The 21,092-nt window shown below is 42.8% G+C and overlaps 3 protein-coding genes and 1 non-coding gene across 6 annotated transcripts; 2 read left to right on the top strand and 2 right to left on the bottom strand.

Moving 5' to 3' along the window:
* Positions 1–105: 105 nt before the first annotated feature.
* On the top strand, positions 106–9,872 carry znf687b (zinc finger protein 687b). Of its 2 annotated transcripts, none has more exons than XM_028597604.1 (10): positions 106–199; positions 955–3,306; positions 4,168–4,430; positions 4,515–4,699; positions 5,430–5,606; positions 5,764–5,926; positions 6,308–6,661; positions 6,908–7,008; positions 7,435–7,522; positions 7,905–9,872. In XM_028597604.1, exons 2-10 carry the CDS (start codon positions 969–971, stop codon positions 8,511–8,513), a joined length of 4,278 nt encoding a protein of 1,425 aa, XP_028453405.1. In that variant the 5' UTR covers positions 106–199; positions 955–968; the 3' UTR covers positions 8,514–9,872. The 2 variants fall into 2 exon arrangements, with proteins under 2 accessions (XP_028453405.1, XP_028453404.1); XM_028597603.1 differs by having other exon boundaries at positions 4,135–4,430.
* LOC114568838 (small nucleolar RNA SNORA13) lies at positions 6,027–6,161 on the top strand. The gene has a single exon (XR_003694335.1). It is a non-coding gene; the product is annotated as a small nucleolar RNA SNORA13 (small nucleolar RNA).
* On the bottom strand, positions 9,083–15,014 carry aqp10b (aquaporin 10b). 2 transcript variants are annotated; one of them, XM_028597609.1, is made up of 8 exons: positions 14,982–15,014; positions 14,626–14,742; positions 13,099–13,411; positions 12,027–12,153; positions 11,300–11,437; positions 10,769–10,887; positions 10,412–10,629; positions 9,083–10,321 (listed from the first exon to the last, which is right to left on the bottom strand). In XM_028597609.1, exons 3-8 carry the CDS (start codon positions 13,183–13,185, stop codon positions 10,132–10,134), a joined length of 879 nt encoding a protein of 292 aa, XP_028453410.1. In that variant the 5' UTR covers positions 13,186–13,411; positions 14,626–14,742; positions 14,982–15,014; the 3' UTR covers positions 9,083–10,131. The 2 variants fall into 2 exon arrangements, with proteins under 2 accessions (XP_028453410.1, XP_028453411.1); XM_028597610.1 differs by lacking the exons at positions 14,626–14,742; positions 14,982–15,014 and adding an exon at positions 13,535–13,575.
* Positions 15,015–16,660: 1,646 nt separating this feature from the next.
* Positions 16,661–20,005, bottom strand: hax1 (HCLS1 associated protein X-1). Its single transcript, XM_028597606.1, has 7 exons — positions 19,065–20,005; positions 18,175–18,422; positions 17,853–18,076; positions 17,699–17,762; positions 17,475–17,608; positions 17,150–17,270; positions 16,661–17,039 (listed from the first exon to the last, which is right to left on the bottom strand). Exons 1-7 carry the CDS (start codon positions 19,127–19,129, stop codon positions 16,966–16,968), a joined length of 930 nt encoding a protein of 309 aa, XP_028453407.1. The 5' UTR covers positions 19,130–20,005; the 3' UTR covers positions 16,661–16,965.
* Between the last annotated feature and the right edge of the window lie 1,087 nt (positions 20,006–21,092).

Genomic DNA, 21,092 nt, shown 5'->3' with positions numbered 1-21,092 from the left:
TTAAAAATAGTCTGGTAAAGACATTTATAAATGTATTATGTCTTTCACAGTAAAAATAAATATACGTGTCGTTTTCAGCATCCTCCGTGCATTTTTCCAGCGCTATCCCAGCCTGATAGGATGTCTCCGGTCATGTGACGGGAAGCACTGCATTTTCAGCTGAAAACCGAGCTAGGATAGTCGGGAATCGCATATCCAGGTAAACAATCAAAATACATGAAATATTAAACAAAACTCCCCATCCCAATCATCCTCTTTTGTGAAATCGTCGACCCTACGATCACCGGGTTGTTATAGCTGTCAAACCATACCTCAGCAAACCTCTCCAGTTGCTTTTTAATGGCGAACGCTAGCTAACGTTAGTTAGCTAGATGACCCCTCTCTGTCTTGGCTGGAGCTCAGCGGCCAGCTAGCCAGCCTCAGTCGGGAAGGAATATCGTTAGCTCAAAATAACCGAGGTCGCTCCTACGAAACGCTGTCCCGGTTGGACTGTTTCTCAAATGGTTACTACTGCAAAGCTATAACGTTACCTGCACTATAAAACATTATTGAAGCATCGTTTCCCATTCATAGCAAATTAGTGCTGAGCCTGTTACCAGAGGAGGGTTTGGTTGCAGGAACGCTGTCGCTAGCGCGCTAGCTGGCAAATAATACAAATGCTAGTCCAGGACCCTGGTAGCTTAGCTAGCTTCCCTGACAACAAGCTAACCTGCTAAAGATTGTTAGTGTGTCAAACGAAGGCGCATGCAAGAAATGTTATGCGTGGAATTTACCTCGAAAATATAAACATTTTAACGACCATTGATGATTTTAATATTTTGCATTTTGAGGCTTTGTAGAAGGTATTATGCTAGTAAGGCATAGCTGATTGGGTGATGGACAACAACACAGACAGATTCATTCTAGTGTATTTTGTTACCTTCTGCTACTATGTCTATGAATCTGTTTTTACAGGAGTTAATCCCGGTATGGGGGACATGAAGACCCCAGATTTTGACGACCTGTTGGCAGCATTTGACATTCCTGACATAGATGCCAAAGAGGCCATCCAGTCTGCCCCAGATGAGGCAGAGGGACCCCATGGAGCTGCAGGTGCACCTCTGGGAAAGTCGGATAGCGTGGTGGGCGTTGGGTCATCCTTGAGACCACAGAGCCCCTCTGATCCCCAGGCGGACACCTCAATTGTTAGTGTGATTGTGAAGAATAAAGTGCGCCTTGAGGCCGTAGATGGAGAGGAGGGAGAGACAGACCAGGACCCTATCGATGTGATCGCAGGGGTAGATGTGGGTCCTAGACTAGGTGCGTGTGCCCCTGGAATGGCTGAATCTGAGGCACTCAACCACAATGGTTTTGGGGCATCTGGTGTCCCCACACCCCCATCCCTCAGCCAGACCCAGTCTAATGGAGCACCATGGTCAATAAACACCCCTAAAGTGTCTTCAGAAGCAGCAGGTGCTAGTGCAGCCAAGTCTCACAAGCAGGGCGGGAACATTTTCAACAGACTTAAACCGCTTGTTGCACAGGGGTCTGGAGATCCAGTGGGCCGGGCCAGGAAGATGCAGCTTCTTCAGCAACAACACCAGCAGCAGCAGGATACAGGCCAAGAGAGGGCAGATGGTGTCAAAGCATCATTACCTTCATCTTCCTCTCTATCAGCTAGGTCGTCTCCTCTGGCTGCAGGTGGGGCTGTCGGACTAGCCTCGCCTTTCTTTCCCCCTTCCAAGCCTCTGCTTCCCACTCCCTCTGCCCTATCATCACACCCGCTGCACTCATCTCAGCCTTTTAACGGAGCTCCCAAAGGTGTCCCTGGTGGATTTCAGCACCCGCAGATGGAGGAGGAGGATTCTGACCCTGATTTGGGGAGTCCATTAGTAATCCAAGAGAGCCCAGACTCCCCGACTTGCACTCAGCTGAGCAGACGTTACAAGTCTGACTCTGTCTCAATGCAGCCCACATCTTCTACTGCATCTCACCCTAAACCTGGGGACACTCCTTCAGGGGCATCTCTGACTTCATCAACACCCCAGTCTGGCTCAACAGAGAGTCCCCAGCTAGAGAACAGGCATCCAGAACACGTCATAGAAGAGAGAGACTCACCAGAGAGTCCTGAACCTGAGATGCCTAAATCTACCACTCAAGTCGCAACTAAGAGGTGCTCCAGCCCTGCAGTGGCCTCCACTCCACCTCCTTCTGAACTGCGGGAGCCCAAAGAGGAGGAGGAAGAGATGGAAGTGGGGAATGGGGTAGAAAAGGTTGCTGATGGCAAAGCTGACAAGGGAGAAAATGGGAAAACAAGTGAGGAGAAGATGGAGGTAGATGACGGCAAGCCTAAACCTCTGTCCACAGACGGAGGAGCAGCTGGCGTTGCTGCACCTGCTGCTTCTGGAGCTCCAGCCCGACCCCTCAAAGTCAGAATAAAAACAATTAAAACCTCCACAGGTGGAATCACCAGAACTGTCACAAGGGTAGCGCCTAAAGGTGGTGCTGCAGGAAAAGGTTCGGACCCTAAAGGTCAAACAGGGGAACGTAAGGTGTTAGGAAACAAGGCCCAAAAACTTGAAGCTTCCCCTGGTCACATGACAACAACTTCCCAGAAAGTAAGTGCTCTCAACGCTCTGCCTGTGTCTACACTCGCTGCCAGCAGTGTCATGCTAGCTGCTGCCACGAAGGTCCAAAACAAAATGGCTGCATCTGACAAAGCCAAGGTTTCTGCCACGGCTGTTAGCATCACTAAATCTGCTGCCCTGCCTGCAACTCCCTCCGTGGCTCCCTCCCCCAAGTTCTCAGTTGCTGCTGGTGGGATCAGTGTACGTACAGCCACTAATAAGACCGCTAACGGGGGGAGCGGCACCATCATAGGGGGCACCCTCCAGCCAAACAAACCCGCCTCCATCGTCAACAGTACAGGTGCCGTCATCTCCCGCAGTCAGTCGAGCCTGGTGGAGGCTTTTAACAAAATCCTGAACAGTAAGAACCTTTTGCCGAGCTACAAGCCCGACCTCTCGGCACCTCCGCCACCTGAGTGGGGTCTCCCACTCCCAGCCACAGGCTACCGCTGCCTGGAGTGCGGAGATGCTTTTGCCCTGGAGCGCAGCCTGGCTCGACACTACGACCGACGATCACTCCGCATCGAGGTGACCTGCAACCACTGTGCTAAGAGGTTGGCCTTCTTCAATAAGTGCAGCCTGCTGCTGCATGCCAGGGAGCATAAGGAGCGTGGGCTGGTCATGCAGTGCTCGCACCTGGTCATGAGGCCTGTCACTGTAGAGCAGATGATTGGACAGCAGGACATAACACCCATCGGTGGTAAGTTGGGTTGCAGCTGACGGTTATTTGAACTCGGTTAATTTGTTGTTAATTGATTTTAATCGATTAACCATTTAGTCAATAAAATAGAGGAAAAATGCCAACGTGGCATCCTTAAAATGACTTGTTTTTTTACGACTGAAAGGTCAAAACATATATCAAACGGACAGAAAAGCATAATATTCTCACATTTTGAGAAGAAGGAAACGAGATTTTTTCTTTTCTTTTTTCTTGATAAATAACAAAAAAAAGTAAATTATCCAAATTGTTGATTCATTTTTTTGTAAATCAACTAATAAGTAATCGACTATTCATCACAGCTTTTGGAGTCAACATTCAGTTGTTTACATCATGCCAGGGCTGCAACCTGTCAGTTATTTTCACGATTAATTGTTTGGTCTATAAAATTTCAGGAAATAGTTTTTAAAAAATCCATCACAATTTCTTCAAATAGCTTGTTTTGGCCGACCATGCAAAACCCAAAGATATTCAATTTACTATCATGTAAGACTAAAAACAATCTGGTAAATATTCAAAAATGAGGAGCTGCAACTAGACCATTTTTGGGAATTTTGTTGGCAAAAAATGGCAAGTGACTATTAATAAAAATTGTTGCTCATTAAGTTTCTGTTGATCGACTCATGGTTTCAGCTCCATCATACATTTTTTATTTCTATTTTTCTATTAGTGTAGAAAGTCATGAAATAACCACAAAAATACATTAGTCTGATAATATCCCATGAAGGAAAAAAATAGACTCATCATTCATTTTTGATTCATCTCCATTGTCCCATCTGTCTCCTCTGATTTCCACCTTTGGCTGACCAGGCCTGCTCTCCTCTTCGTCCTCCTCTCCTCCAGTCTCCTCTCCTTCCGCCACAACAGGGGGCCCTGCCGCCTCGGCCAACTCCAGCCCAATGAAGGATGCTTCATCTCCAGCAGCAGCTCAGCCTCGACCGGTCCGCCGTGCACCTCAAGGCCCCCAAGCTCTGATGCCTCTGCCTTGCAAGAAGGCCGAGGGGCTGCAGTACAACAACTTCAAATGTCCAGAGTGCCAAACACAATTCTCTGGCAAGGCTGAGCTGGTCACCCACTTCCAGCAGATCAGAGCTGCTCCCAACTCAGTGAGTCTTTGTTTCATGCCACTGCTACCTGCTCTTCTAAAACACTGGTGGTCACGGTTTGATTTTCCTTTTCTTCTGTTTCAGACATGTACGCAATGCTCGCCTCCCATGATGCTGCCTAACTCGTGTGCCGTGTCCGCCCACCAGAGGATCCATAAACACAGAGCGCCTCATGTATGTCCTGAGTGTGGTGGGATCGCCCGACAGGCCAGCTTCCAGACACATCTGGAGGAGGCCTGTCTCCACTTTGCCAGGCGCATTGGATACAGGTATAGAGACGCTTCCCAAAAACGTCATTAAGACCTATAACTATTTGCTAAGCTATCCTATAATAAAGCTTCAACTGATGTCAAGACCTTAACAAGAAAGAGCACTGATTATTGAATTCATGTAGGCCATTATAATTTTTAGATGACCCAGAGCACTAAGCGAATAAAGCAAACAAATGAATCCTAGAAGGGCTAGCTTGAGTGCTTAGAAAACATAATTTTGAAGGCTTAGTATTCATTTGTTTTCTAAATTTAACGAAGCAAAGAAGCACAGATCTTCAATATATATTATTATTATTATTATTATTATTATTATTATTATTATTATTATTACTGTTCTAGATCTGAGACAATATGGTCACGAATTAGATTTATTGTCAGTAACCAGCAGGCATAATACAGACACAGTTTGTTGAGGGATTTCAAATTTCATACTGTGTCAGTATACTGTGTGAAACTTCTATTGTTTAATTGTATGTTTTGGCAATTTGTTCTACAGAAGTAAAAAAAATAATTATGAAATGACAAATGTAGTACTTTTTTAAATTGCTTGGATTGTCCTCCTTATTGGATAGCAAGTGCAAATACACACACAAAAAAAACATACTGTCTATTGATTTGAGATGTTGTCTGTAGTGGACATTTTAGGGTACACACAGAAGACAGATTTGAAAATGTTTCTGTGTTAGAACCAAAATACATCTTTACTGCGTATCATGGTCTTGTTCAGGTGCTCGAGCTGCCAGGTTGTGTTCGGAGGGTTGAACTCCATCAAGTCCCACATTCAGACCGCTCACTGCGAGGTCTTCCACAAGTGCCCCAGCTGCCCCATGGCCTTCAAGTCTTCCCCCAGCGCCCAAAGTCACATCAGCACCCAGCACCCAACGCTCACTGGAGGACAGGCCAAGTATGTGTACTACTTCTACCAAAACAATACATGGGGCATTTTCAACCCACATGTAGAGAACTATCTTCAGAGTTTGAAAATTATGGTCACTCATTTGGAAATAGATCCCTAAAATATGAATTCTTTTGTCTGTTTGTTTTTTTATCTCCTGTTGCAGAATGATCTACAAGTGTGTGATGTGTGATACGGTTTTTACCCAAAAGCCCTTGCTGTACATGCACTTTGACACTCATTTAGCCAAGCAAAAAGTGCATGTGTTCAAGTGTCCTGACTGCACCAAGCTCTACGCCCAGAAAGGATCAATGATGGAACATATTAAGGTGTGTCCATATATTCAGAGGAGAGTAAATATTCATACATTTTAGATATTAAGTCCAGTAGATACAGTATAATGTCACTGCAAATCACAAATTAGCCTTTTGCCTTTATGTGTTGCCCATTCATCGCTTCCTACAGTGAATGTGGTGTCAACAAAGGCATACAGCAAGTTCTTGGATCGGCCTTAGCAAGGTTCCTCCCCAGTGACCTTGTCCTAAGTCTATACCAAGTACAGTTGATATTTTTGTAACAGAAGTTAGTTTTTGTGAGTCATATTATCTTTTTGTGTGGCAGTTGGAGTAATTTGTATTTCCCAAAGTATATGAATTGATCGTGTGTGTGTGTGTGTCTCCTCTCTAACCCTTTACTGTGGTCCCTCTCAGACGGCTCACAGAGGACCATCAGCCAAACAGACCGAGTCTCAGTCCGATACCTCTAACCCTGCCTCGGCCTCAGCCAACGCATCCGGTCCCTCTGGCCTCAAATCCAAATCCTCTGGAAAACCTGACAACTCTGACGGTGAGGACTGGGGGCGGGAACAGGACGAGGAAGAAGAAGAGGAGGAAGACGATGACGATGATGGGGACGAGGACTACGAGGCTCCAGGAGCCAACGCGACCGCCCCGGGGGGCAGCAGTCACCCCCCCGCCCAGACTGAGTGGACCTGTCCCCAGTGTCAGACCACCTTCACTGACAACGAAGACTATCTGAGTCACGTGAAGATGGAGCATGGCAAGGTGTAGCATAATACCTCCTATTGTTGACTTTAATCTGATTGTATTGAATCCAATGATTACAGTTCACCAAACTTAAACCGTTTAACTTTGTACTTTGTGGATGGATAATTGCCTCCGATCGTGGAGGGTAAATCAGAAAAACAAGCGCCCGTACTTGGAGGGAGGTTGTTAGTTTCCTGCCTGCACTGTAGCACAATATCTTTTTATCTTATCTCTATCTGCCTCTGTGTGTGCTTGTGTGTGTAGTTCCCTTGTCGTATTTGTGGAGGGACGTTCAGCACGTCTTCCAGCCTGAGACGTCACGAGCGTGTCATTCATGAGGGCAACAAGAGAGTCTTCCATTGCCAGTGAGTTACTTAAGCTTTCATCAAAGACGTGTTTTATAGTTTGTCGGACACAAACTGACCCACAACTACGATTTTAAATGTATATATATAAGTGCCGTTAACAATGAATTGCAGTACAGAAATGTCAAACTAGGTTTATGGTCATTCAGAAATAGTGCCACGATCACATCGTTTGTCCAACAGAGAGCACTGATAAATCGATTTTTCCGTATGAATGTTGGTCACAATTCTTTAACAACAAAAAAAGGGATCTGTATCCAGATAGGCGTTTTAAATTATTTGTTTTACTTTTACCAATATATTGTAATCAGATATGGTCAGGTTATATTAATTAGCTGAGCTGTATGTTCTGTGTTTTGTTGGGAATCAAAATAAGAACTGTTAATCTTAAATAATCTGATTTAACCCTGAAAAATGATTTTTCAGATATTGCACAGAAGGCAAACGCACCTTCGGTAGTCGGTTCTTACTGGACAAGCATATTCGGCTCCATCACAGAACCACAGATGGACAGGTGAGTCAAGACAAGATTTTTAGTTCTCACGGTTTCTGGGCATAAATAGTTTAGAGCTGTGTCCCTATTCCATACTACGAGGCATGTATTGCATAATTTCCTCTTATTACAAAACAATTAAAAGTCAAGTGTTAGACTAGCAGAAACCTTAAACTTTGATCATGTGTGTAATCCAGTAGTACATACTCTTCATACAATTAGAATGTGGTATGTATAAATGGTGGAAATGTTGTAGTAGTAGTCTTTTCTTTTTATTTTATATATAATTACACACTATGGAATTGGGGGCACAGTAATGGTGTTCATCAAGATATAAATTCCCCTTGCACCTTTTCCTTGCCTTGCAAATTTTTAGTCTCTCTCCCCCTCATTGCGTCCTCAGGACAGACCCATGACCAGGAAGCGTGCTGCCACGGGGGGAGAAGGACCAGGTAGCTCCTCGGAACAGGATGGGGAGGGCGGACCTCCTCGAGGCAGAGCAGGAGATGAGGAAGAAAACGCCACCGAGGACGGCGAGGAGGGTGCTGCAGGTCCTGCAAAGAGAACCAGGGCGTCTATTGTGTCAACAACGGCACCCAACGAACTAGAAGAGGAAGACAACATTTTCCGTTGCGTCCCCTGCGGCTTCTCCACCGAGGATGGGGCGGAGTTTCAGCTCCACATCCCCCAGCATCGGGCCGACACCGCCTCCTTCCAGTGCCTGCAGTGCGGCGTCTGCTTTGCGTCAGCCGGCTCGCTCAGCAGACACCGCTTCATCACGCACCGCGTGCGGGACACCCATGGTGACGCGGACCGCAGCACCCCGCGCGCTCATGGCTCTCCCGACGGCTCGCCTGCCGCCTCTCCTCAGGCGCAGGGCGAGGACGGAGAGGGGAATCTGAGCTGCAAGGTGTGCGGCCGGCGTTTTGACAAGGCCTCGGACCTCAACACCCACTTCAGGACCCACGGCATGGCCTTCCTCACCGCACACAAGACAGACAAGCCCCAGTAGAGGAGGGGGATGGGGGGGGGGGTCCTCTGAGACTGACAGATCATCTACAACGAGGAATCGATGGTCGTGACGGAGGAGAGAAGCTGTAGAATATGAATGTTGATCCTGAGATGAAACAGCTGCTTCCTGTGCAGTTTTTTTTTTTTTAGCCACCATAAACACTTTTACTCCTATCTATGGCACCTATTCTGTGCGATTGTAAGTGCATGTTTGATCATGTTACTGGTCACTTAACTGAACACACCTGACTCTTGAGTGGAAAGTCTCTCAAACAGCCCCGAGTAAAGCATTTATATATCTGCCATACTGTGTTTAATACGTCTTGTCCTTCCATCTCAATCACTCTGCACTGACTGTAGCCACCTGCCTGTTATTCCATGTAACACTTCAATACACACACCTCCCACTGTACTCCTGACAGCTGTAGTGCCGATATTTTTGTAACATTGTTTGTGGTCATCATACTCGTTTGCCTCATGTCCATGTTCACTATTCTGGCATGAGGTCAGTTTGAACAGCTCCAGAGGCTTTTAAAACTGATCTCAAGCCATCTGCAACATGAAGGGGGAGTGTTTGGAGAATGAAACACTGATTTTTATGTTGCTATAATATTTATTTATACAGAACTTATTACTGCTGTTGGTATTTGTGTGAGTCGGTTGCGTCAAACCGTACCAGACGTGGTGCGATTTACCTGCAACTGAGACATGAGATTCTCTGAAGGCATTTAATTAGGAGACGAGGTTACTGGAGGTGTGTAACCTGTGTAGTGTGAATAATGTGTGATGTTGTTAATCGTTAAGCTAGAAGAAGATAAAGGGAGGTCAGGCTTCCTGCCAGTAGTATATGTGTACGTTTTGCCTTGTAAATACATATTACACTAAAAGAAAATGTTCTGGTTTTAGTAACTTGCTATGATAATGTGAATACGTATAGTATTTGTACTTGTACTGTTCCCTTTTTTTTTTTCCAAACAATTTGAAGTTTAAAAGAATTCCCCCCCTCCCCCCAGAGGTATACATTGTAATTACAAAGCAGAGGGAAAGCGTGGGGGTTGTGTTGTCTTAATGTGTATGAATACAAATGTTTATCACTTTGAGACGGTTCTTTTTTTATCTACAGAATCAGTGCTTGCTGTACTCACGTTTCTTTTGTACGTTTCAAAAACGGCCTTCGTTGTCACGTGATGGGGGCCGAAGAGTGGATTTTTTTGTTTTTGTTTGTATCTTTTATATGTCATATCATATTTATATAGCTCAATAGTGGAAATTTCAAGTCATTTTCTTTTCCATGGTTGTGGTCTGCTTGCTGAAATGCCATACACTTTTGTGCCGTTTCAAAATAAATGTGTAAAAGAGACGATTGACTCGTGCAGCATGTTCATCTGCAGAGTTGAGGGTCCCATTCAGAGTAGTGTTTGCAGCTTCTTTCTGTTTACAAATGGGACTCTTTTCAGTTGCATTCATCTAGAATTCATAGTATCAGAACCAATCTACTTGTTCCACTAAATCAGTCACAGAATGAATCCATGGGTATCATAACCGTAAATAGCATTTACTGTACACATGACAGTTTTGTCCTCTTTACCGTGGCTTACTTTGACCACTAAGTGGGTTTCTCACAGTCTGGCTCCACCCCCTTCCAGCTCCAGCCCCATCTTGCCCTCAGTGGCCTCCTGACATGATGTCTGGAGCTCAGGCGGACTGAGAGGATGGTGGACTTCAATCATCATCTCGTAGATCAGTGTTCCCAGCAGCGCCCCAACACAGGGAGCCACTATTGGCACCCACCACCAACCGCCTCCAGCCCTGTAAAGACAGTAGTGTTAATACATTAATGTGGGGCAACAAAGTGCAACCTTCACGGTTTAAAACAGACAGATGAGTCAAACTACTAACTTGAAAACATCCACTCCCCAGCCAGCGATGTACGTGAACAGTCGAGGTCCAAAATCTCTGGCCGGGTTGAGGGCGTAGCCACTGTTGGAGCCCATCGAGATACCAATAACCAGCACTGCTGCTCCCACCAGTACGGGCTGAAGACCATCAGGGAGGGAGCTGTTCCTCTGGTCCCCGAGAGCCAGGACACACAGCAGCAGCGCAGCCGTGCTGATCACCTGGATGACATGGGAATTGTTACGTATATGCAGATAGGTGTGCACATCCTGTCCCATATTTAGGCCAGGAGCAGAACAGCAGATTGAATGAAGGAAAAAACTGTGTTAATTGACTCTGATGTGAGCGACAGGATCTGACCTGGTCCACGACCCCTCCCCACATACTGAGGTAGTCGGCTGGGTAGGTGGCGAATATTCCTGCTGTGGCAGTGGAGCCTGTCACTGTCAGCTCTCCTCCACTGTACGCCTGGATGGCATCTGCAAACATCTCATCATACATGCGAAAACACATGTGCCATTACCAGACTTAATTATACAAAACATTTAAGTCTTGTGATATTATATATTATTATAAATCTCATGAAAAGACCAAAACCAACAAATGACTGGTTCTACTAACAAGTATGGTCTGTGTAGCCAAACCTTGATGTAGCCGGTTCCTCTCAAAAACTATTAAAAACACAATGATCCACAACATTGCACTCCTTCACCACGATGAACACAAGTTAATCCTACATACAGATTCCTTCTGTGAGAAATACCAACTGGAGCACCACGTGTGTATTAATTCACTGCTGAAAATAGTCCCCCAACAAATGTAGCCTACTATTTGCTTTAATTTTAGTAACATTTGCTAAACACTAGTGTTACTACATAGTTGAAAACTCACCGTAGTACTGCAGGCTAACCGTGGCTGCAGCCAGAAAGCTTCCGAGCACTTGGAATAAGACGTAGAAAGGCAGCTTGATCCAGGGATGTCTGCCCAAAACGCACAAGCTTAGAGATACAGCAGGGTTCAGATGGGCACCTTATGGATGAAAATGATCAAGAATTCAGGGCTGAAATTGAACATTTCATAACTTTAAAAAAACAAAACATTCTCTGAAATTGTCACATTAAGACTATTTTAAATACCCTTTGCATGCACATATCTACCTCTTGATGTCTACAATCAAGACAATTTGACCTGCACAATGAATAGAGGGGTTATTCACTAAGTGCACTGCAATTGCTCTTAGGGGAATTGTTGGTTCTCTGTAAATTAAAGTGGGGTCTAGACCTACTCTATCTGTAAAGTGTTGTGCGATAACTTCTGCTATGATTTGACACTATAAATAAAACTTTAAATTGAATTAAGATTGTTATATAGTATACAGGCATTTATCAGGCTTCACACAGCTCCCTCTGGGGCCACAAAAGGCTTTATACAACTTTTTCACAGATATGCAATAGTACTACCCAACACTTGTAAACAGACTTTGGTGTTTAAAATCTGTGGCGTTACCCTTTGAGGTATTATGTTTAAATTGGGGTTCAAAGAAAACATTAATAATCACTGGGGGACATAAGGTTCATCCCCCCCTCACCTCCCCAATCATTTTCATACAGTCCCTTACCTGAGACTCCACGAGACACAAAGACCCCAAATGTTACTCCCAGAGCAAAACCCAGATTGATGGACAGGTACTGGCCTTTCTTATCTGTAGTTGTGGTCACCTGGGCAACGGAGCCGCATCCAAACAGCTGCAATTGCATGAGATGAAGAGCTGTATTAGAAGACTATATCAACCCGAGTGCAAAGAAAATCTAAACACGTCTGTATGACATTAAATTTCAGTAGGGGGGGGTGGGCTGGTATGGTGGATGAAAATTGTAATTGCAATGACAAATTAATAAAAAATGTTTACTAAATTTAAAGTGTACTTGCTCATATTCACACTTTAAAGAGGTTTGGCACAGATAAGCAAACAGACATCGTTACCTTGGTATGATCTTCTTCATTGCTAAGGAACCTGCTTTATGATTTGTGTTGTAAACGGTCATTGCCCTGACAGGTGAGACAGTTGAGATCAAACAAAACCGCACAAACACAGCCAGCAGAGACGTACAAACATCACCGCTTCATTCTAAATCACTGATGCACCACCCTCGCTCTTTATCCTCCCCTGTCACCTCACCCACCCACTCACTCACTGGCTCTCTCTCTCTATCAGTCTGTCTGTCTGTCTGTCTGTCTGTCTGTGTTTAGGCCAAAGTCCTTGGTTATCCATTGTGTGGAATTCATTAGCTGCTTCAAAACAAGCGAGTAAGCATGTAATTGTTTTAGGAAACTGTTAAATGCTTGATGTTGAGTTTACTGATCAAGTGAGAAATTGGATGAACTGTTAAGAGAATACATTGTTTTCTGTATTTTACAGCTCATTCAATTAAATGCAAAAGGCTGCAGCTACTGTAAAAACACAAAGATGAAAAGAAAACAGTCTTTGCCTCAGCAGGTCTTTGGGTATTCAAGGACACTAAGTATTGAAATTGTGACTGAAGGATGAATCATTTTGTTGACATTTTGAAATATCTTTGGTTTAGAAAAGGATAGACATGTGGTTGAACTCTCTTACCTATGTCAAAGTGCCTGATGCAACCAACTGAAGTTTGGATCCATAAAAAAATTAAATTAAAAAAAATACTCACAATCAGGACATAGACTCCAAGGCATTCAGCCATGCACTCCCTGACCAGTTGGTTTCTGATCTGACATTTCCTCAGCAGCCTCTCCATCTCCGAGGTTTCCTCTGCACCGTCCGGTCACAGGTGAGCTTTCAGAAGCGGGACGCTGTCATCAGGTGGATCTGAACCACACAGCACTTCACGGTCTGCCTGACTGAGCAGAGTTTGCCCTTTCATACTGGAGCTGTAGACTACGTCACACACTTTATGGCATGGCGGTGGTGTGTGTGTGCACGAATGAGAGGAAAGTAGTTCACTTTGTAGGGCATCTTTAGACCTAAATCACAAGAGACATTTGTTATTTTTTTTTTATTAGATTAAAAGTACTTCACTGCAAAGAACTGGACTCCTGCAAACATAGCTGACTCTGGCTCACTTGGTTGGTTTGCGGTGATCTCACCTGACTGGAATTGGCTCTGATTGATCATCTTGTTTGATTGGGTGTTACATTTCTTCTTCTCAGACTGCAAAGAGGATCTGATTTTATATCACCCTCCAGCTCAGGAAATTCAAATATACATCTTTCAATTCAGCGTATGCATAACTTGTTTTGTGCCGTATTGCAGCCGTACAGATTACCACAGAATAATAAAGCTGATAAGAGATGGAAATCTCTTTGGCTGGCACCATGTGCTTGTACAGTCCTCCCTGTGATCAGAATAATTACCGCTTGAACAGTCATGACAGAGATAATTGACAGAGCTTACACTGTAAATTTAAGGTGTATTTTTTCATATGATGCAAATCATATCAAAATGTAAATGTATCTAATTAGTTCACCCTCCGTTAGATTTTGCAACTGGTGCTAACAGTGGAGTAAATCACTGCAAATGACACACTTCAGTATAGGAGATAACATGTATGTCGAGAGATTATCACAATAATTACAGTATTAAATGACAATCTGTTAAAGCATTGGATAATGTAATACTGAATGTAGTCAAATATAGTCACACTGCACATCAAATATTTCAACTGTATTTTATGATCAAATAGCATCTGTAAAATAAGCTGTAAAGTCCATTGGTTTCCTGTGAAGATAACCTCCCATCTACAAGAGGGGGGAGGGGGGGGAGAAACAAATAATGCAAATGTTTGGTTTTGTGGGATGGTCTGGACCAGGTGCTAAAACATTGTACAAACATAATAAAGATTAAAAAGTTGTATAAAAACACTTTATTAAAAGGATGTGAGAAATTATTGTGAGGGTTCGTATACAGATTGTACAGGGGTGAGTGATTAGGGTAATGTTACAAAGGTGCTCATAGAGAAATAGACAAGTATTAGTGGCTGCAATGGAGATGGGTTAATAGCAGAAAACCATGTCAAATAAAGTGGGGAAAATGGGCTTCCAAAAGGCACCAAGAGAAATTATAACATTGGAAGGACTTTGCAAAAATGTTATTTTTTATTTGTTTGAGTGTATGTGCATGCAACACTAAAGCCCTATATGTTCATTTTTTTCCTTTTGATTGCATTCAGAAAATGTACCTTTAAACGGCCGTCAGGACTTTGGCACAGCTGATGTCATAACTATACTATGTAGGTAGAAGATTCCGCTACAGTGCTGATACAGTTATTACCCGGCTGCAATGATGCGCAGAGACTCTGAAAGCACAGATACGGAAGACCCAGAAATGCTGAACCAATCAGAGGAGACAGGGCTTAAAGAGAGGGGCACTAAAACTGTTTCAGAGGTTGTTTTTTTTAACATTAAAGAACGTAAACATGTTCTAATACAAGTATTAAGAAGGGCATACTGTGGGACCTTTAAGACAGAAAGAAGATTTTAAAGAATTTGAACAGCATGGAAGGTTCATCTTAACCTTTTAAAACTTGCAACTTACAAATTAGCCTCGTGAGACCGTCCTGATCTTGCGAGCTCCAGTTTTCCACTTGCAGATCAGTCTGGCATCTTGAGATAGAGGAAATTTGGAGCCGTTCGCCAAACGACCGGGCCAATCAGCGTTGGTTTGGAGGCGGGTTTAGGTGGTGATGGACAGATGGTTTATCCAATCAGCTAACCAGTATTTTCAGCCAGCGGTAGCCCTAATTCTGTTAGCCGCTCGCTAATGCTTTTTTCTCTTGGATTCTTCTTTTGGAATATGGACCTTTTATTATGGAGGGTGCCTGTTATTCGTAAATTCTCGTTACACAAACGGCAAATATCCTTTACCGACATGTTGCTTGCTTGCTGAGCTAACGAGCTATGCTTTGCCTGCAGCAGCAGGGGCTTGTGGTTGTATTTTCATGCGCTTCATTGATCTGATTGGTTGATTTGGCCCGCCTATCACCAACATAGGTGATAGACAGATGGTTTACCCAATCAGCTAACCAGTATTTTCGCCCCTTCCCAAAAGTTCTCCAATGGAAAGTTTCCAGATGGATATGCCAAGCAAATGCGAAGCAATCCATCGGTCGGAGTCAGGTTACAAATTAGGTACTCCATTATTAGGAATTGATTAGGTCCAAACAGGAACTCAAATATGTAGACAGCTGAGAGAGGACACCACTATATACAATTCCTCTGTTCATGAAAATGGTTTGCAAGGACAGTTCTCTCTGAAGTTGAGTGTACTGCCCATTTTCAAAGGAAAACATCAAGGTCCCACAATCTCCACTCCCCTTACAGAGGCAGATTTGCCAGAACATGAGAAGACTGATGAGACCGTTTCATAGTTCACACATGAAAAAGCATGTCATTTTGTTTTTTATTCACTTTAATTGAACATAAATTATCATTCTCTCGGTATCTGACACACATTGAACCACAAACTTGAGCGAGGTCACACTGACACATATACAAAGGCCTTTTTATTTACTGGACATTTTTTAGAAGGATTGAGAAAAGGAGAAAGAGGGCAGTGAAGAAGAAGAAGAAAAGGGGTTAGGGCAACCTCTAGCTCACCCAGTAAAAGCGTGCGCCCCATGTTAGCTGAGGCCTTTGCAGCGGCCCGGGTTCGAATCTGACCTGCGGCCCTTTGCTGCGTGTCATCCCCCATCTCTCTCCACCTTTCCCGTATATAGACTGTCACTCTGAAATAAAGGGAAAAAAGCCCCCAAAAATAATCTTAAACTAAATTAAATGGGGAGATGAGAATAGGTGGACTGCAGTCATCCATAACACACCATGATAACAGAGCTAAACTGATCTGGACCTCCTCATAAGGCTTGATACCAATTTGGAGGGATCAAGACTGTTGTAAGCAAAAACCGTCCAGATGACATAAAAGCAGGATCTGCAAAGCATGCATGTAGATGTCCAATACACTAGTATTGTAATACCTGTACACACATTTTATATATTGCTAAAGAATTCAACCATTTTATTTTTTTGAGTGTTGTTTCTTATTTCCAAAGTTATGGTATTATTTTAAAGTGGGAAGCAAAAACAGATATACAAACCTAAAAATAAAGGCCAATAACAACTATGTAAATATATTAAGACTCCTTATTTGACATATCACACACTCATATACATACAAGCTTATCCTACAGGACAAAAAAAAAAAAAGAAAAAAAAAAATCTAATTGTGAATTGTTTATTACCTGATGTGTCTCGATTTGTCAAAATCAATAGTCTTCGGGATTGGCAGCTTCTAGTCTACGTGGTCAGTTGGAAATCCTGGTGTGTCCTTAGACAGGCCAAAGACTCTAATCCAACACATTTATTTTGGCAATTGTAGGGTCATGCAATTGTTCTGACCATATATCCTATATACAGTATATGCAAACTTAAAGCTCTAGATGAACACTCAGACTGAAATGTTTTCAGGGAACAAAAACTATGGTCAACCTGCCCAGAGAATATACAATACTCCACTTTATGATTTATTTAAACCCCCCAAAGAACTTTGAGAATAAGGAGTCATCATCCCGCATGTCCGAAAATGGATTTTGACCACCTGAAATATAAACAAGAATGCATGAGAACTAGATCAAGCTACTACAAAACTCAAAAATATTAAAAAAAAAAAAAAAATCAATCAAAAAACCCCACTATGTATAGACTGACCTGATATGACAGGTCCAGTTTGACGGTCTGGTCCCTCCAGCCTACCAGGACCTCCTGAGTTGGTCACGGTGGTCTCTTCCTTACCTTGGCTGTCTCGAACTGTTCGCCTCTCTTCTACAGTCTGAAAAACCAAGAGTAAAAAAAAAATAAGAGGATTACAATATTACAGATATACAATAAATAGTCATAATAGTAGTTTTTTGGATATTTTCCCAAGCAAGAATCATTTCTCAGACCCAAGCAGTATTACTGTCATGTTGTAACCTCTGGGCTAAACTGGGCCATGAAAATCTGCTGTGAAAGAAAGATAAACTGTTTTTCTCACCCCATCAGGTTTCACCACCTTGGTGACGATGACCGATTGGAAGAACGAGCGGGTCCTGGGTTGGTTCGGAGCCTGACCAGCAGGTGGTGCTAGAAACTGATCCAGGCCCCCAGAGGACACTGCAGAGTCCAGATCTGGATGGGAATGGGAAATCAGTTGGAACACAGAGCAAAGTCATATACATAATTTGTTTTACTGATTATAAAAAAAATTAAATCACCCACCTCTGTCTTCTTTGCATTCGTCATCTGGAGCTTTCGATGGCCCTCTTTTCCAAATATCATTAAACTATTAAGAAACCATAAGAAAGTTGAAACATAACAGTGAAACTTCATGTTGCCACAGAAACAAAGTCTTGGAAGCAAATATCTTACTCACCTTTGAGAAAGGGGTCCAGCCATGGAATGGCAAGCTGGGAAATTCTGGTGACTCATAAGAAGGGTGGCCATTATTTCTGGGCTCTCGAGATGGCCCTGCTTGGGGTGCTTGTGGGTTGTTGTCCGGGGATTTGAGCATAAAGTCTCTCAGGGGGTTCCCACCGGATCCCCCTCCACTCCTCTCTGCTCGTTCCTGAGGTGGCTGCGGCATGATACTGGGAACACCTAGAACATAAAGGGAGACACAGACGGAATCTACAAATCAGAATTGCAAAATAATTAGATGAGCGGTAAAGTACTGGATCATGGCTCAGGTTTCATACCAAAGTGTCCAGAATATGGCGGTCTGTCCCAGTGGCCCAGCTGGGAGAATATATCCTCCATCTCCCTGAGGATGTGGCCAAACACTGGAGGCTCCTGGATCCTCATCCCATCGGGGCCAACGCTGAAGCCAAACCTCCAGGCACTGTCAAAGGGGTCCTGCTGGTCGCCCCGGAACCCATCATAGTAAAATCCATCTTCTTCATCATCGTCGTCATCATCATGAGTCATAGCATCGAAGAAAGGGTCCCTGATACAGTATGGATGACGTGTTATTAATGTTCATTGACTATCAATCTTGCTTTGGGTTCGCTAGGTCAACTGACCAACAGTAAATAGACCTTCAAGTACTCAATCGTATTAATGATGAGGTCACACTGAGCCTAAATACAACAGCAACCATGCTAGCCTAGGGACCCCTGTGGTTATCCTGGCAGAGAAACCTTAATCTTGTAACTAAATCCGTACGTTAGCTACCTAACTAACCAATAGCGTTAATATGTTTGTCATTTTCTTAGACCAACCCAACATTAAAACATACAGTAACAATACAATTTAAGACTACACATATTCACACTACCCAGACACACATACCACCATACCCTCTTCACCTTGCACCAATCTAAAGTAAAATATAAATAAAATAAATATTTTCCATCGCCATCTACAATTTTCTTTCAGGTAGAGCCCACCTTTCCATCTATAATTATATTCATATATGGTTCCCAAAGTTTAGCAAAGTATTTTCGCTTGCCCTTAGCAATGTAAGTTACTTTCCAGACCAATAGTTGCATGTACCCAGTTAGCGAACTTCTGCTAGCTTGGCTAGCTAAGTTAGCTTAGAGTGGCAGCGGTGTACTAAAGTTAACGTTACTTGACTCCATAAACTTACCTTCGTCCACGATGATGACCTCCAGGTACTCCGAAAATCCCGCGAAATAAGTCAAAAACACTCATTTTACACTCATTACAAAACAACTCTTGTAGAAAACTAAAACGTAACTGGGAAAATATACCAACAGCAGACACCCGCTGGAGAAAACAAAAGCCTCAGTTGTCAACACAGTCGTAAAGCGTTTTAGCTAGATACTTCAGGGTGACGGAACCAGTAATAACGCTACGTTACCGTAAATAACAGTGGGGATGCGCAGCAGAAATAACCAAATAACTCCGGTGCCAGTTTGAAACGTTTGTGTTTGACATGCTAGCTAACTAGCTAATGTTTGAAATAGAGGACGTTGAGAGGTATTAATTCAAATTGTTCCGGTTTATTGGCTAGCTAGCTAGTTGTCAATAATGGAAGTAATGAACTATATTTACGCACGTTGAGATAGCTACTTCTACTTTACTTAGCTAGTTAGCTTTATGATACATCTAACGTTACTCCAATATCCAATATATTTTTATTTGAATTGTGCTTTTTACTTAAAAGTATCTCGATTTATTTTTTACATACAAAACATTATCGTATGATAAAACATATACACAAGATATGATCCATCGTTGATTTAACAACCAAACGGTCGCCTACATCAAGCAGTTAGCTAGCTAGCTAGCTAAACTCCGTTCCATCTCGACTAGGTAGCTAACCATTGAAATGCTACGGTAAATGCATTATTGGTAAATATGACTAGCCGAGGCATTCTGTTGCATGTAGCTAGCTACTATTAATACTTTATCCATTTTTGCAAAGTATATTAACGTTAGTTGGTAACACTTCTGAATTCTGAAGTTCTACTAAAAGTATTGTACTATACATAGCTAGCTGGGTGATCTACCACTGCCCGTTGAAGTTACCGTTGTTTACCAAGTAAAAGCTAAATAATACATCCATGGTTAATGCGGAATGCAGTTTCCTAGCAACGGCGTTCCATCACCAAGCGCCTGTAACGTTTCATCAATGAGAAAACTAATGTAGTTAGCAATATAGTTGAGTCAAGGAGCCTAAAAAAAAAAAATCTTTAAAGGCTGTGAAATAACTAGAAATACAGACAAAACGCCAATACAAGTTAATTAAATGTACTGGACTAAAATAGTAAAATTACCCCCATGAAATGAGTTAGAGTAGAAGTATAAAGTTGCACAAAACAGTATACCCATTTGTAAATGTGCCATAATTTCCACCGGTGCTTTTCACTTCACCTCTGATAATTGAATGCATAAGCTACAACACCTCATCACGGGGTAAACAGTACATGTCATTGTCCTGTCAGGACCAGCAACATGGCTGTAAGTGGACTAATCATGTTTAGATATAGCTACATGACTGGAAAAAGTATTATTTTTTTTAGAAAATGTAAATGGTGGCAAAACTACAATGTATTCAGGTAGCATCTTAGCTAGCCTGTTCAGCAGACAGCTAGCAGTCAATCATACTGTAAAACAGGGCATTTAGATGAAAGAAATGCATCCAAATCAATTAAAAGATACACAAAGCAAATGTCTAGAAAAGTGATGTTTGGACTGTACTTTCCCCTGCTGATTAGATACCTCAACCCTACAGCCTGAGTCAGATAGTTTCAGTTGCACCAAACACTTGATTTAGCTTTAGCTACAGTGTTAGTCAATTCATTGTTCTTCCGATATCAAGTTATCAGTGACTAACAAAATGAGATGAATTAAGGCAAGCCTTCAGCAACAAACAAACACTGGGCATCACTGTCGAACGGTTGGAGGAAGAGATGCTGCTGCATTTACAAGCCACATGAGAAACAAATAGTTTTTTAAAAGACATTCACATCCAAAATGATGAAAATGTCTTTTCCTGGTTTATTTACTTAATATTTATATATTTTACAAAATAAAAAATGAAACAAAAAGCTAACAAGTCTGCAAGGATTTAAGAAGGAAAAGGAGAAAGCCATCGAACAGGGACTACAGTACTTGTGTTTTTTATATGTACAAGACAAGTTTATCCATT

Source organism: Perca flavescens, chromosome 14 (assembly GCF_004354835.1).
Source record: "Perca flavescens isolate YP-PL-M2 chromosome 14, PFLA_1.0, whole genome shotgun sequence".
Taxonomy (NCBI): domain Eukaryota; kingdom Metazoa; phylum Chordata; class Actinopteri; order Perciformes; family Percidae; genus Perca; species Perca flavescens.
The sequence above is the reverse complement of the archived record's forward strand: the minus strand, read 5'-3'. Positions and strand labels throughout refer to the sequence as shown.

What these genes read in the sequence shown, in the direction of transcription:
- hax1 (XM_028597606.1), bottom strand. Translation starts at nt 19,129, where the DNA reads ATGAGTGTTTTTGACTTATTTCGCGGGATTTTCGGAGTACCTGGAGGT. An exon ending in CGAATGCAAAGAAGACAGAG is followed by an intron (nt 17,609 to 17,698) that starts GTGGGTGATTTA and finishes ATTCCCATCCAG; the next exon opens with ATCTGGACTCTGCAGTGTCC. An exon ending in AACTGGACCTGTCATATCAG is followed by an intron (nt 17,040 to 17,149) that starts GTCAGTCTATAC and finishes TTTATATTTCAG; the next exon opens with GTGGTCAAAATCCATTTTCG.
- aqp10b (XM_028597609.1), bottom strand. Translation starts at nt 13,185, where the DNA reads ATGGAGAGGCTGCTGAGGAAATGTCAGATCAGAAACCAACTGGTCAGG. An exon ending in TGTGTCTCGTGGAGTCTCAG is followed by an intron (nt 11,438 to 12,026) that starts GTAAGGGACTGT and finishes TTCATCCATAAG; the next exon opens with GTGCCCATCTGAACCCTGCT. An exon ending in GGTTAGCCTGCAGTACTACG is followed by an intron (nt 10,888 to 11,299) that starts GTGAGTTTTCAA and finishes AGATGTTTGCAG; the next exon opens with ATGCCATCCAGGCGTACAGT.
- znf687b (XM_028597603.1), top strand. Translation starts at nt 969, where the DNA reads ATGGGGGACATGAAGACCCCAGATTTTGACGACCTGTTGGCAGCATTT. An exon ending in GGACATAACACCCATCGGTG is followed by an intron (nt 3,307 to 4,134) that starts GTAAGTTGGGTT and finishes TTGGCTGACCAG; the next exon opens with GCCTGCTCTCCTCTTCGTCC. An exon ending in GCCAGGCGCATTGGATACAG is followed by an intron (nt 4,700 to 5,429) that starts GTATAGAGACGC and finishes GGTCTTGTTCAG; the next exon opens with GTGCTCGAGCTGCCAGGTTG.